At 39.9% G+C, this 16,555-nt stretch overlaps 1 protein-coding gene across 22 annotated transcripts in view; it reads left to right on the top strand.

The window, feature by feature from the left end:
• rg (A kinase anchor protein rugose) overlaps nucleotides 1–16,555 on the top strand; it is a 633,801-nt gene that overhangs the window by 344,482 nt on the left and 272,764 nt on the right. For 19 of the 22 annotated variants that reach the window (XM_089739290.1, XM_089739288.1, XM_089739291.1 and 16 more), the window contains 6 exons: nucleotides 64–271; nucleotides 513–748; nucleotides 3,483–3,625; nucleotides 4,372–4,522; nucleotides 5,508–5,646; nucleotides 6,789–6,925. In XM_089739290.1, the coding sequence (XP_089595416.1) occupies nucleotides 64–271; nucleotides 513–748; nucleotides 3,483–3,625; nucleotides 4,372–4,522; nucleotides 5,508–5,646; nucleotides 6,789–6,925 (1,014 nt within the window). The remainder of the gene's footprint in view (nucleotides 1–63; nucleotides 272–512; nucleotides 749–3,482; nucleotides 3,626–4,371; nucleotides 4,523–5,507; nucleotides 5,647–6,788; nucleotides 6,926–16,555) is intronic. The other 3 variants (XM_089739295.1, XM_089739279.1, XM_089739275.1) reach the window with 1 other exon arrangement.

Below are 16,555 nucleotides of genomic sequence, written 5' to 3'. Positions count from 1 at the left end.
ATTCAAATCCACGCCCTTGTGTGGTCACTAAAAACTTACCCATTATCCTTTTGTTTATTACAGGACAATGAGACACTAGCTGGTCTAAATGCAATGAACGCTTCGATGTCGGCCGACGGAGTGTCCCGGGAAGCCTCTCTGACCCACAAGCTAGAGACAGCCCTGGGCCCTGTCTGTCCGCTTTTGAGAGAGATAATGCTAGATTTTGCTCCTTTCCTTTCTAAAACCCTGGTAGGAAGCCACGGACAGGAGCTCCTGATGGAGGGTAAAGGTACACTGTTGTAAGCATGGTAGTTTGAAATGCTCTTGTTTTAAATTGCTAAAAATATTTTAACCAGATAACATTAAAAATACGTTTCTTAATATTTCGTTTTCATTCGTGGTCTTCTCCGTAAGTTATGGTGCTTTGGTAATGCTATTCGTCAATAAGTATCTTTAGAAGAAGCTGCTGAATACATCGTAGGATAGATTTCTTGGTTACTTGTCTTGACAGATAACGTGATATCTCGCAGGTCTCCAAACATTTAAATCCAGCACTTCGGTAGTGGAACTCGTGATGTTGCTCTGCTCGCAAGAGTGGCAGAACTCCCTCCAGAAGCACGCCGGCCTCGCGTTCATCGAGCTCATCAACGAGGGACGGTTACTGTCCCACGCCATGAGGGACCACATTGTCCGCGTTGCGAATGAAGCAGAGTTCATCCTTAACAGAATGAGAGCTGACGACGTTCTGAAACACGCCGATTTTGAGGTGAGCTCTTTGATGTTATGCTATCCTGGTACCGTGGCGGCTGTGCCCCTGGCATTGCCAGTGGCCACGACCGATGAAGGCGACGAAGGTAGACAAGAGTCTGTCAATGATTAATTCAGGATGTCTAATTTAGATTAACCTTTAACACTTATTATTGTAATTATCCGTTATTGTAATTATAACTAGTCAGGTCATAAATTCTGTCACATGTTTAATGTAAAATAATTGAAACAAGTTTATTCATTATGTAACCATTCATATACCAAAATGAACTTAACAAAACATAGATTCTTATGACACTAAAGTTTAAGTCGTCGTGGCCTAAAAGATAAGACGTCCGGTGCAATAGTGTTGAAACGATGCACCGGTGTTCGAATCCCGCAGGCGGGTACCAATTTTTCTAATGAAATACGTACTCAACAAATGTTCTCGATTGACTTCCACGGTGAAGGAATAACATCGTGTAATAAAAATCAAACTCGCAAAATTATAATTTGCGTAATTACTGGTGGTAGGACCTGTTGTGAGTCCGCGCGGGTAGGTACCACCGCCCTGCCTATTTCTGCCGTGAAGCAGTAATGCGTTTCGGTTTGAAGGGTGGGGCAACCGTTGTAACTATACTGAGACCTTACAACTTATATCTCAAGGTAGGTGGCGCATTTACGTTGTAGAAGTCTATGGGCTCCAGTAACCACTTAACATCAGGTGGGCTGTGAGCTCGTCCACCCATCTAAGCAATAAAAAAAAAAAAAAAATTCAAAATGACCTCCGTGATTTTGAATGCAGGCCTGCAATCTGCGCGGCCAGTCGCCTATCGCAGCACGAACGAGGTCCATGTCAATATCGGCGGCTGCCTTAATCAAGTATGTCTTGAGTGACTCCAAATTGGGATGAGGCTTTGAGCACGCCTTTTCCTCCAAGTGTTGCCATATCTTGTAATCTAACGGATTCAAATCTAGACTGGAGGAGGGCCAGTCTTCGTGCCGGATGAAGTCGATTTCACGCGCCGCCAGCCAGTCTTGTGTGCTCTTCGCTCTATGAGCTGGCGCCGAATCTTGTTGGAATACCCAGTGCCTGTTATTGAACATGGTATGAGAAACAGGTTCCACAAGGTTCGTCAGGACTGTATTTTGATACACAACTGCATTCGTTTTTACACCTTTCTCACAAAAATGTACCTCTGTTAAGCCCCAATAAGAAACTCCCACCATACCATGAGCGAGGATGGAAAATGACCTCGTTGGACACGCGGAATACGGTTGCTCGCTTCTTCACTACTGTGTGCGTACACCTTATCATTTTGTTTGTTGTAGCTCTCTTCTACGGTAAAAATTTTTTCATCCGAAAAAAGAATTTCCCGATATTTTTTTCCCGCGTACCGCTTCAACAAAGCGCGGCATCTCTTCAGTCTCAGGTCCATTAAACGAGCATTCAAACGATGTCCTGTTTTTCTTCGATATGCCCGAAGCCCTAAGTCTTCATTTAACACCCTTTTCACCGTGGTTCTGCTTAACCCCATCTGAAGGGCCAACAGTTTCTGCTTACGTTTGGGATTTCTTTGAATTCGCGCCTTCACAGCTTTTATCACTGCTGGAGTCCTAACAGACCGAGGGCGACCACTTCTTGACCTGTCATCTACACTAGAGTCTTCATTGTATCGTTTGATGGTACGATAAACGAATCTTTTGGTTATATTAAAATTTTTCAGTATGTTAAAAATTTTAATTGGCGCGTAACCGCAACGATGCAACGCAATAACTGCAACACGGTCTTCTTTAAGCGTCCACTCCATATTTAAAAATGAGTAAAATTCTAAAAGTATACATTTTTATTTTCATGAACAATTCGAAATTCGAATTCAATAAACTTTTTTGTGGCCAGCATTCTAAAAGAAAAGTTTTTACTGTGTGACAATACTTATGACCTGACTAGGTATATCATCCGTTTATATTGAATTTTTTTTTTTTTTTTATTTTTTTTTTATTGCCTTTGTAGGCAGACGAGCATACGGCCCACCTGATGGTGAGTGGTCACCGTCGCTCATGGACGTCAGCAATGCCAGGGGCAGAGCCAAGCCGCTGCCTACCATAAAATTATACTACCATAAAATTAATGAATTAATATAAATTAAAATAACAAATGAATAATTACATTGTTTTTTTTGTTTTGTCTGGTTATAAAATTTTAAAATTGTAATTTTCCTAATGAAATACATATTTAACAAATTAATTGTTCATGATTGACTTCCACGGTGAAGGAATAACATCGTGTAATAAAAATCAAACCCGCAAAATTATAATTTGCGTAATTACTGGTGGTAAGGCCTCTTGTAGTCCGCACGGGTCCGCGTGTCTGGTTGTAGTGTCGACCGCCGGAACCCCCCTACTCTGACCGGGTTCTGACCCCGGACGAAGATCGGACGTCGGGTGTAAGAGTGCAGGGGAGTCGTTTAGTGCGGAGGGCTCTAAAATTCTTTGAGCCTGCGGTCTGCTCCCAACACCTGCAGATAGTTAAGTCTCACACACCCCGCCCGCCCCCTAGACGCGGGGACCTCGTAGGAGGTTCGGAACAGGCTATAAAGAAAAAAAAAAGGTGGCGGTATTTACGTTGTAGATGTCTATTGGCTCCCGTAACCACGTAACACCAGGTGGCCCGTGATCTCGTTCATTCACTTAGGAAATAAAAAAAGAAAAATGAAATCCCAATATTTTTTTTCCATTTTAACAACCCTCAGTGCCTTTGCGCCACGAGTAGCGCGGAGCGCGCTGACGAGGAGAGGACCTGTGAGCGGCTGATCGCGGCGGCGAGGAGGAGGGACACCGCGGCCGCCGCCCGCCTGCTGGACAAGCTCCGCCACGCCGCAGCCCACCAGGCCGGGTAAGCCCTTTAAAATATGCCATATCTATTTAATTGATTATATCCCAATATATATATGTAACTAAACTTCATCATAGAGAGAGAGAGAGAGAGAGAGAGAACACACTTTATTGCACACCAAAACACAATTAACATCAAAATACAGTCAACAAGCAGATACGTTTGTACAATAGGCGGTACATCATATTGTTACTGAACAAAATAGAAAATAGTTTCTATTTTAGGCAAAAATGCCTATTTGTGGTGGTGGTGGTCTAAAATTAATATTAATATGGACTATAATTAAATGAAATTTTAAGTTTCAACATCATTAAGATTTTATTGTCAACAACTTATTATATTTCTATAATTTCGCCAAGATTTCGCCAAGACTACACTATAGACAAATAATATTAAAGACAAACAATATTAATTTATTCTCAATCTCAAACTAAGAAATAACAAAAGTTTAACAATTAACAAAGAGTATATAAATAGTGTTGTGTCAAATACATAAAATATGTAATGTGTGTAATGTTTTTTTATGCATAATTAAAAAAATATAACATTCTGCACTACTTCTCTATATTCTCTATAAGTGTGAGAAATTTTATACTCCTGCGCCCACGCAATTTTCGTAAAAAGGAGTACAAAGTTTTTGCTTCACGTATTAATTATATCTTTGACCGGAATGTGAAATATTTTGATCAAGTTACCAGGCTGTCATACATTCGTAGAGCTATTTAATACAAAGAGACCGTTTGTAGGACCGGCACGCAGTTCTGGAAACTAGACTCGTGGGAGGACGACGCCCGGCGCCGCAGGAGACTGGTGCCCGACCCGCGCGGACACCGACACGACGACGCCGTGCTCGTGCGCCAACACGCGCAGCCGCCGCCCCACGACGCCATCCTCCAGGTCAGCACGCTCTGTAACGCCGCGCTACATCTACCGCCAGGGGATAATGGGCTCCTGGTTGAAGAGTGCCACCGAACATTCTAATGCAATTGGGATGTTGGCCATACGTCTCAACATGGAGCGTTTTTATTATTGCCATTGTAGACAGACGAGCACACGGCCCACCTGATGGTGAGTGGTTACCGTCGCCCACGGACTTCAGCAATGTCAGGGGCAGAGCCAAGCCACTGCCTACCGCTAGCGTGTGTTGGATTATTTGTGTTCCAGTTGAATTTAAAATGTAAAATGCCTGCTTGTGATGACTTAGGTCGGAGAAATGGTAATTTACATAGTCAGTTTTTAGGACAAGAATATCGGATAGGAATATTCTTATGAGGTACTATAGGGCTGTAATTGCACACGAAAACCTCGCGTTTCTTATTCGGAAAACCTGCTCGGTGCCTTTGAAGCAGTCCGCTTGTTTTTTTTTTATGATTAAGGTATTACTGGTGGCCTGGAGGCCTTTCCAATTTCACAAGGACAGGTGGGCGAGCAAGAGCTCAGCCAGGAGGGGTGGGATTTGCTAACAGCTGTCCGAGCGCCTCCAAAGGAGGCCTAACTACTCAAGAGTAGCTGCTTCGCGAATGAATCTACTACCGGATCGGAATCGCGACCCGCTGGAAAATCCGGCGAGAAATTCAACTAGCTGATGTTTAGATTAAGTTGCACGTAGAACTCTTTGCCGAGTTCGACGAGTACGGTAACCGGGGTCTCTACTCCTAGTGTTAGAGCTGAAGGCGTCTAATGCAAAGATTAGTGGATCTGATGGATCCGTAAGGCGATTAGACGCATTGCCTTATCGAAGTAACTTTCCGACGCGAACTTCATTAGTTTCGGATCGGTTCGAGATCAAAGTCGTCGTGTAAGTCGATGTTTCTCACGAACCACGGAGCTCCGACGGCTAACCTGCAAAAACGAGATTGTAAGTCCGCTTGTAACCGCGCAGGCCACGGAGGAGCTGCACGCGCGGCTGGCGGCGGGCGGGGCGGGGCGCGGGGCGCAGCTGCCCACGCCGGCCGCCGCCGAGCTCCTCGACGACGCTGAGCTCCTGGTAGACGATCGGGAAATCGATGCTGACCTTACTGGTGGGTGTTTTTTTTATTGCTTTCTGGGTGAACGAGCTCACAGCCCACCTGATGTTAAGTGGTTACTGGAGCCCATAGACATCTACAACGTAAATGCGCCACCCACCTGGAGATATAAGTTCTAAGTTTCAGTATAGCTACAACGGCTGCCCCACCCTTCAAACCAAAACGGATTACTGCTTCACGGCAGAAATGGGTGGGGCGGTGGTACCTACCCGTGCAAACTCACAAGACGTCCTACCACCAGTAGAGTGTAATGTCTACTTCAATGTAATTGATGAGTGATCATGTAGTTGCGCCGTGACTAGCTATTTATAATCTAATAATCTTATTTTGTTTCGATTAAATTGAGAAAACAAGAAATTAATGTTATTGCACTTCGTGTGGTTAACACAAAAGTTAATATAGGCTTGTCCCATCGCTTGCTCTGTATTATACCTCCGAGCCACCACATCTATGTAGATTATCTAAACCTTTTGATATTCAATGTGTAACAAACAAAAACTTAATTTATTTTAATAGAACCTCTATCTTATAGCACGAATACGTCTCGCTCACTTTAGAAAACTTAGCTTAGCTTAATACAACACAGCGTGATATTGAACAGGAATACGTAGCCAATACAAAATACTTGATGCAATATTTATTAAAATAATTAAAAAACCTGGTCACTATTCAAATCAAATCAAATTTTATTAGCTAAAACACGGCTTACAAAGTTGTTGATAGTTATTTTATAGAACAGCGTGGTTCTACCAGGTATTCTTTTTTTATTGCTTAGATGGGTGGACGAGCTCACGGCCACCTGGTGTTAAGTGGTTACTGGAGCTCATAGACATCTACAACGTAAATGCGCCACTCACCTTGAGAGTATAGTTACAAGGGCTGCCCCCCACCCTTCAAATCGAAACGTATTACAGCTTCACGGCAGAAATAGGCAGGGTGGTGGTACCTACCCGTGCATACTCACAATAGGTCTTGCCACCAGTAAAAAAGACCAACTTAAAATCAACAGGATAAAACTAAAGGGAATTATTTAAATTTGAAATATGATTTTTAAAAAAAACTATTATTTCTTTCATTCGATTTCGCTGTCTTCATCGCTTTTTACACGGAACCCTAAAAATCTGTTACTGACGTAGGTCCAGTGAACATCAGCACGAAGGCGAAGTTGCTGGCTCCCGGCCTAGTGGCGCCCGGGACAGTGTCGCTCACATCCACGGAACTCTATTTCGAGGTGGACGAAGATGATCCGGAGTACAAGAAAATCGATCCTGAGGTAAGTACGTGCTTATTTGCTGTTAAGGACGAATTCGTCGGACATATGTTACCGCGTTGGCGTCCCTGCGGATTCTCCCGATCCGTTAACGGTGCTTTTAGGTACCTCAAGCACCGTTTTCGCCGAACTCGTCGCTTCCGGCGAAGGGCTCGACGAGTAAATTAACCCTTGGACACAAGCCGAAATAGCCTCTCAAGGCTATCAACAGTAGGAAAAAAAACAGTATTGGTACATCACAATAAGTGACAGCGAGAGTCATCTTTTAGCAAATTATGGCATTAATAAGTTGCGTTTGCAAACAATAACATAGAGTATTATTAGTTGAGTAAATACTAGTGAGCACCAGACGCTCGTGAGTACAGAACGATATTTGGTGAAGTTGATTCTGAGAACTGTTATTAAATTTGTATTTTGGTATAAAACCGCGCATTATCTTATCTTGAACCCCAGCTCATAACAATGTAGAAGTCGTCAAACGATATTTTATTTAAATTAAAACTACAATTCAATTTGTATTTCTAAGATTTAAATTTCAAATCTATACTAATATATAAATCTACAGTGGTTGTTAGGGATGTTCCGTTATAACTATTGAATCGTTGAAATTTGGTATCCATGTAGAAAATACACGTACTTAATGGATAGGCTAATATTTATATGAGTGTTGGACTCCCTACACCAGTTGCGGGGGCGTTAATGGTGAGAATCTTTGTGGGAATGAGAAATAATAATGTTATTAATTCATTCATTATCGAGTTTTAGCGAGACTAACGAACAGCAATTCATTTTTATTCTATTCTCGATTACTTGTCCGGATAACTCTACAGTAACCAAACCCAACATCTAGACCTTTAATGTGATGGTCGAATATAATTTTTAATACCGCAGCATAGGTAATTACAGAGAATGTTTTTTAAATTCCTTCTCTTACTTGTTGCAAATATGTAAAGTAAAATAAAATGATATTTGGATATGGCTTAAAATCCGAAGGTAGTCTGCATGGAGAAAACTTATTCGTTTGTCGAAAAAATTTAAAACTTAGAGAGAGAAAGAGAATGCTTGCTAACACTGGCCATAGCAAGGGCAGTGCTTCGCAGAATCTACTAGATTGGAATCGCGACCCACTGGGATAATTCGGCGAGAAACTCAGTGGGATATGTCTATGGGCTAGTTTTCACGCCGAACTCTTCGACTCAAAATCTAAACGACGAGCTCGACTTGGACGGTGACCAGTGTTTGAAGAGCATAAAAGCACCGAGAGATTCACTTCACACACACCAGAGGATCCGATAAGCTATGTTTTGTGCGACGGCGGCTTTACGTTGCCCCGTCACTTGAGTCGGATAAGTAATTAGGCGGCCACAATAAGAGGGTTGTCGTGTCGCGCCGCTTTGTCGAAGTAGCGTTCTGACGCTTCCTTAAAAAAAAAAACAAATAGCAGCCGGTAGGAGTGTAACAGGACTCGATACGACGGAGCTCGGTAGATCGCGGTGTACCGACGAGTAAATGCGACTAAGTCATCATATGATAGATATGCATCAAATAAATTATAACGCAACTTAATCCAAAAAGTAATTAATTCAAATTATTTTAATCAGCAAATCATTTTTAATTTGTGCATATTATTTTCCGACAGTATCATTCCGTGCGACGTGAATGAAGTCACCGGTAACAGCTAGGCAAATGCCAAATACATATAATTTCTTAAAAACGTTTATACAGCTGTGAACTATAAAAATGAACAAGTATTGAAATTATTCTTACATGCAATGAACATATAATAAATCGTTAATAAATCGACTCAAGCGTACTGATCCGTTATTTATTCGACTATAATAGTTTATTTGAATATTATACCCATTCACGGTGATCTTTTAAAAGTTTATTCGTGTTGAATATTTTTATGTTATCGTATATCAACAAATGAACATCATTCTTAATAGAAAATGAACTTACGTTACGCACGAAAAAAGAAATTTAAATTTTAAATCGACACAATCACATATTATACTTCATTGCGTGCTTTTCACGCGTTTTTAAGCGTCTTATTTTGTAGGCAAATTGGAATCGCATTAATATTTCCGAGTATTAGAATGTTATTCGTGTCTTCTTATGTTACCACATAACCTCATCTGGTGCTGGAGTATGTTCCAGTTTCAAAGGGTTCCTGTAGGTAGCGATATTTAAGCTGCGATTGACTTTTTTGCAGTTATTTTTGCAATAGTTACCTGTGACACTTTAGCCTTAAATAAACCGGAGCGTGGCCATATTTGATCACTTTTAGATAATATTTAAGAATAAGACTATCTGTTCACTAAGCAGCTAATCGTGAGCCGCTGACATCGTGACTCTCTTATTTATTCAACAAAGTCATGTACGGTACCTATTAACGCAGCCGCGACTCTACGTCCTATGTGACTGCGAAGAACACGCGACCCTAATAGCCGCGGTCGACTTTACGCTTAGAACCGCAATCCCCGTACTCCAGGTGCTTTCAGGTACCTCAAGCGCCGGTCACCGTCGGCGAGTAAATTAACCCATAGACACAGCCCATTGAGTTTCCGATACGGTGGTAGATTCTGCGAAGCACTGCTCTTGCTAGGACCTGTGTTGGCACCACTCCGGTTTGAGCCCCGAGAGCTCACCTACACGCTAGGGTAAAACTGATATAGCCTCTCAAGGCTATCAGCATAGGTAGGTATAAAAACCGCAGTCTGATTAGCCGTGCGTGACAAATGAAATGTTTCCTTTTTTGATAATAATAATAATGAATGAATGAATGAATGAATGAATGATAAGGAATATGACTTAATTTCTATGATGCCCATTTTTAAAGTAAGCTGTTTGCTTGTAGAGCGCAGCAGCCGTCAGCTAATCGCTTCATGGACAATGGCATTGTTTCTATAATATAACGTAATACTACATCGTATTTATTTGGTAATCACATGTTGCATTTTTAGAGAGAGAGAGAGATAGAAAGAGAGAATATACTTTTTTTTATGATTGAAAGATTACTGGTGGCCCGGAGGCCTTTCCAGTTTCACCAGGACAGGTGGGCGAGCAAAGGCTCAGCCAGGACGGGTGGGATTTGCTAACAGCTACCCGAGCGCCTCCGAAGGAGACCTAACAACTCAAGAGCAATTGCTTCGCGAATGAATCTACTACCGGATCGGAATCGCGACACGCTGAGAAGATCCGGTGAGAAACTCAGCGGGCTGATGCATGGGTTAGATTGCACGTCGACCTCTTTGTCGAGTTCGACGGGTACGGTTACCGGGGCTCCTCAGCCTGCTCCTAGTGTTAGAGCTGAAGGTATCTAATACGAATATACTTTATTGCACACTAATACACAACATTAAAACAACAGTCAACAAGTAGACACATTTGTATGCGATCTTTTCGCTAAAAGAGGTCTCTTCTAGACAGCCGGTTGAATTACAGAAATTCTGGAAAAGATAAAGATAGATTAGGTATGTTGCGGTGTACTATTCATAATACGTTATTAAAGAAAATACATTCATACAATAAATATGGGCTCCAGTAACCACTTAACACCAGGTGGGCTGTGAGCTCGTCCACCCATCTAAGCAATAAAAAAAATAGATTTATACCGTTAAATATAAAATGAAATCACTATATTTTATTATTTTTAAATAATTGACTTAATCTCGCGTTAAAATTGTTTCTAGTCTTTCATTTTCAATTTCAAAGCTTAGAAATTTTAGAATATTTTTTTTAGCTTAGAATTACTTTACATATTATTAATTAATATAAAATAAAATAATATAAAAAACACTGTAGTTAGCCCAATATCGAAATGTCAGGTTAGTCGCTCGTCAGTGATCACGAAAACTGGACAATTTGAATTGTTAGAAATAATATGATGATAATAAAAATTGCGAGATTAAACCGTAAAAGCAGTTATGTCTATGACTTACGAAATACGAATAAAATCAAGCAATAAAAGGATTTAAATAGTAATGATTAATCTTAATTTTTTTTCGTTCTAAACCCCGGCATTATTACATACCGCGTATTCCGAGACAACCGTCGTTTCAAATAAGGTGTGACAAGATCTCTTTGTTCAGTTATTTACTGTATCTCAGGTCTGTTCAAAGCGTAGTAAAACGAAAATTATATCGATTTCACTCAAACGAAAACATCACATGAACTAAATTTGCCTACAAACGAGAACCTTTCTTAACCCTCAAAAGACAATGTTGTTTTTCGTAATTTTAGATGACGTATAAAATACTTTTAGAACTGGACCTATATGTGAGATATGAATATTATATATAGGCGTGTGATATAGCCAGGTAACCGAATATGAGGCACTTAGGTACGTGGACAAAGCGTCCCCGCGGCGTTCGGTGCATCGGGCGCCATGTTAGTGTTGCCATATCAAACGTCGCGATTTCGATAAATTTTAAATAAGCTATTTAAAAACTCACTCTTACCCAGGCAGGATTAAATAAACCTATGTATTCAGAAGACATCATTTCTTACTGCCTATAAAATTGAAAATCAGCGACGAACTCATTAAAAAGAAAAAAAAGTCTTAAACGTTCCTTAATATTATCTACATGTGTAGCATCACGCAGACACGTAATAAAATTGTTATTTTTAAAAGAAATTCGGTAGCGTAACTAATTAATTCGAACTAATTCTCAATCAGGATTTTTTATATATTATATAAAAAAGATTGTGCAGAAATAAAAAGACAACATTTAATATTAGAATTGTTTATTTTTCAACGCTAGACTGAACTAGAATCAACATAAAATTAGATGGTCTATATCTAATTTTATGACGATACAATTAGTATACTGATTTAAATAAAACCAATAAACAGTTCTCAGAGACCGCATCAATGAAATAATGACATTAATTATAACAGATTTCAATATAATTTGCAGAAACAATCCACACTTACGGATGTTTGTTAGTGAGTAATAGTCAAAAAATAAAAACGTTGCTGGTTTGATCGAAATAAACGCGTATTCGACAATAAAATGGATTTAATTAAATGTTATCTAAACTGCAAAGAACATGAAATATTTTAACGACTGGCATCTAAAAATAAAACTCATTTAAAGTCTTAATTCAAATATCAATCCGTTAATCTTAAACTAAATTCTACATAATGACGGCATCTCCTATATTTTTGTATTAGATTAAGGTTATAAAGAAATACATAATGAGATGAAATCCAACGAAACTAAATCTGAATATTACCTATTTAGATAAGAGTGCAAAAATATTTTAAACTGACTATATATTTAATACTGTAATAAATACTGTATACTAATAATATTACTAACATTCTTAGTCGTCTTTGTTCGTTCTTCCGTCAAGTATATAATACTTAACGAAATTTATAACAAAAAGTGTTTGCATGTTTGTATATATTCTTCTTCTTGGTCGCTTTCTTCATTACTGAAGGTCGTGTACTTGAAACTTGACCGCGGTCTGTCTCCTGAGCTGATTCCACCTCGTCCGGTCCTCAGCTTCTTGAATGGCGGTTATGACTGGCAGTCCTGTTAGGGTGGTTATTTGCTCACACCAGCGGCTAGGTGATCGGCCACGGGTCTCTTTCTTTCCACCTTGCCCGTCACAATCACTTTGTCTAACTTATCCGGCTGTCGGCGGGCAATGAGACCGAAGTAACTGAGGCAGATAATTGAGAGCCTGACTCGGATGCGAAGCTGATCTAATATAGAATAGACTTATTTGTCATCTTGGCCTTATATGTGTACATATATTTTTGCACTTATAAGATGTAATGGACGTGACGTCAGAAGCCATGCCCTGCCGCCAGCTATGCTGCCAAGCCACGTATTAACACGCCCCCTTCCGCCACTGCCACTAACCAAAGCCAACGAAGGGGGATAGTGTTAATAAAAAAAGCCTTGCCCGCCATTTCTACCTACTGAGTTTCTCGCCGGATCCTCTCAGTGGGTCGCGTTTTCGACCCGGTGGTAGATTCTGCGAAGCACTGCTCTTACTAGGGCCAGTGTTAGCACCACTCCGGTTTGAGCCCCGTGAGCTCACCTACACGTTAGACTGAAGCTGAAATAGCCTCCCAAGGCTATCAGCTTAGGTAGGAACAAAAAAAATATTCTACCCTCTTTCTGCTTTCTCGCACAAATAAAAGAACTTGTCGTTACTCTGCTGGTTTTTTTGTCGCATCATTTACTACAAACACGAAAAGCTAACGGATAGCTCCTTGAAAAGGTTAAAGTAACACAATAATCCTTTATTCTTTTGAATTTTGCTTAATCTTCCAGTATATTTTATAAATATTAATAAAAATAACATATTCAATAGAAATTTCGGAGGCATCATTTTGTAACCGGACTATTTATAAGAAATAAATTAAAATCTCGCAGAAATTTAAAAACGTCTATGACTCATTAAAACAATAGAAAAACACTCAATAACAATATTTACAACAACGGAAATACAACCACTCAAACGCCTCGCATTAAGCACTCACATATACCTACAGAGATATGTAACTATGCATATTTGTAGTTTATTTAACTATTGAATATATTGTCACTGGTGTACAGGATGTCTGAAACAGTTGGCAACACTGTCCTAACTATTTCGGCCGCAACGTATTCACGCATCGCGGTCACTGTGCTTAGTGCGAGTTTTAACGTTCTCGACAACGTAAAAGTTAACTCAATTTTGTATGCAGTTGGAACAGCGCCCCTAGCGGCAAACGTACGCAAACGGGGCAACTCCATACAAATTTCAGTTAACTTTTACGCTATCGAGAACGATAAAAAAATCGCGCCAAGAACACTGCATGGCAGGATAGTAGACGCATAGTATACTCAGACTACTTACTATCTCACGTTTCAAAGATTTGGGCCTCCGCCATCACGTACACCGTAAACTCGTCGGCTTATCTACTGCAAAAACAATCCACATTTCTCACTCAAAGGCTCCTCTTATATTCTTATTTCGTCTTAAATATTACTGAATGTATCTGTGGCGGTAGCCATCACAGAACACCAGATTTTTGACAGATGCCTGAAAATCGCTTAGGACATTTTCAAGATAACCTTGTACCTATATATATACAAATTCCGAAGAACAACATTCGGACCGTCGGTCTATCGAGAAATTACACCCGCTCAGTGGAAGATCTTTTAATGGTAGACAGCGGCTCTGCCCCTGGCATTGCTGACGTCTATGAGCAGCAGTGATCACTTACCATCAGGTGCGCCGTATGCTCGTCTGCCTACAAAGACAATAAAAAAAGATCTTCCCTTTCGTCGCTAAGCATAGAATTTATTTGCACCTTCATCAAAATATCGACACGAGAAACTATCGATAAGTGGCACATCCCTTATGGAGGGGCAGTGTGTGGCATATCCTCGGTCTCAGACATCGAGACAATGGCGTCCAGCGGAGCGCCGCGTGTCACGCGCCCCAGGCGGCCTCCGGGGGAAATCTCATGAGAAAGGATTGTGTTTGCATAGCTTAATGAGGACGTCACGTGATTCTATACGATTTTTGATGTTTTATCAGCCTTTTGGTCGTAAACATTAGATTGTCAGATGCATTAAAGTTACTTGTACTTGTTTCAGTATTACTCATTAATGTTGGTGTTAGCATTCGAAGTATACTGGTGGTAGGACGTCTTGTGAGTCCGCATGGGTAGATACCACCGTCCTATCGATTGAAGGGTGGGGCAGCCGTTGTAATTATATTCGAGACCTTAGAACTCAAATCTCAAGGTAGGTGAGGGCATTTACGTTGTAGATGTCTACGGACTCTGGTAACCACTTAACACCAGGTGGGCCGTGAGCTCGTCCACAAATCTAAGCAACAAATAATAATAAAATATAACTATACCATTTACGCATACTATGTCATATCATCTCGTTTGTAATCCGCATCACTGTTGTTGTTGTCGACATATTAATGAATAATTTTAATAATCACGAACCGATATAGTGCAATGGTCATTAATATTTAATAAAATTATTATCGAAACACATAAAGTTAGTTTCAAATCTAAAGTTTAAAGTCAAAAAGACATATTTTTGCGTTGCATTATTAATTTACGAGTTATGGTATTGCAAATTACAATATTTGCTTTTCGTAAAAAATAAAAGTATCAGAAAGAGCGCGCGTGTCTTGCGGCCTTAATCGATGTTCTGGTACAAAATATAAGCGGTAACGATCGCTTGTGTCTTTAGTGGAGGAATGATGATCTGATTTGTGTGTGAAGGGAAGAACGCTTCGGGACAGTTCCCCTAATGTTGAAAACGTGTTAAATCTTGTTCAATATTACTAAACCAAAGTTGCGCTTTAAAAGTAAAAAGCTTTATCGTGGATCTTCAGTGTCGATGGTGGATATCATATCTTGAATCCCATTCCATCCTTCGAGGTTGATTTTGGAGCTTTAGAGCTAATGAAGGACTGGGTATCATCCTCCTGGATGTATTTTATATAGAAACATTGGAAAATGTGTCGAGTTCACATTCTATAATAGCACCAGTGCATAATTCATCATGGCAACGAAAACTCCCCTACTACTTGGAAATCTTACGTGCGATCTACTCGTAGTTCCGGAGGTCATTTCTCCCGCTTATATTATTCTAGTTGTATCAGACTCTAGAATTAATAACGCATGTTCCCTCAGCGCTTTTACTCTGCATGATACGTGTAGTTGTACCGCTGGTCCATAAGCCGTCATAACTCCAGTGAAAATAATTGAATCAAAGAGAAGAATATAAAATGAAAAAATGAAATTTATTTTGATATAAATGTTTACTTATTTTGTAGTATTTACAGTCTTTTGCAGGCACAATTTTTAATTATATTATCTTCTTTTTTTTATTGCCCTTGTAGGCAAACGAGCATACGGCCCATCTGATGGTGAGTGGTTACTATCGTCCATAGACTTCAGCAATGCCAGGGGCAGAGCCAAGCCGCTGCCTACCGTTATCTTTTAATTTATTATGAATTTAATGCATAATAATCGAGCAATCACATGTGTTACTCATCTAGAACGTTGCGTTCAGTTCCGCGCCGCTCTCACTCGTGCCACGGGCCAAACCTTATAAACGAAATTTTTATCCGTGATATTATTTACTGCGACTAATTTTAACCGATTTCGAAGATTGTAAATTGAATACGTAATGGAGTATTTTATTTGTTTATGCTAATGTACGGCTTTAATTAAGCGTGTCGTGTTTATGGCCGCGGGGAGAGGACGTTAAACAGTTTCGAAGCCAGTTGGAATCCCGTCTATGTCGCTGACGGAGAGACATCGATTTATTGGAACATATTTCATAATTACGTTTTTTTGATAAATTAATGGCTTTCAGTTTTGGTTTTTTTTTTGTTATTCGCAATGGCCGTCTCTGGGTGGTAACAATAAAAAAAAAACGATTGCACTCTGGGTTTTTCTAATAGGCTCATCGTTTTAGAATAACATTAGTTGTTTACGATTGTCGTATCCAAGATTATTTTAATGGAAACTGCGAAATAGTTTCGCGTAAATATTCATTTAATAAACAACTGATATAAAATATAATATTTAAGATGTACCTACATACGAACGTATAAAATTGGTAATTAATTAAGTATATTTTATTTTTATGTTCA

The sequence above is a fragment of the Bombyx mandarina genome, chromosome A1 (genome assembly GCF_030267445.1).
Source record: "Bombyx mandarina strain Sakado chromosome A1, ASM3026744v2".
NCBI classification, from domain to species: Eukaryota; Metazoa; Arthropoda; class Insecta; order Lepidoptera; family Bombycidae; genus Bombyx; species Bombyx mandarina.
The sequence above is the reverse complement of the archived record's forward strand: the minus strand, read 5'-3'. Positions and strand labels throughout refer to the sequence as shown.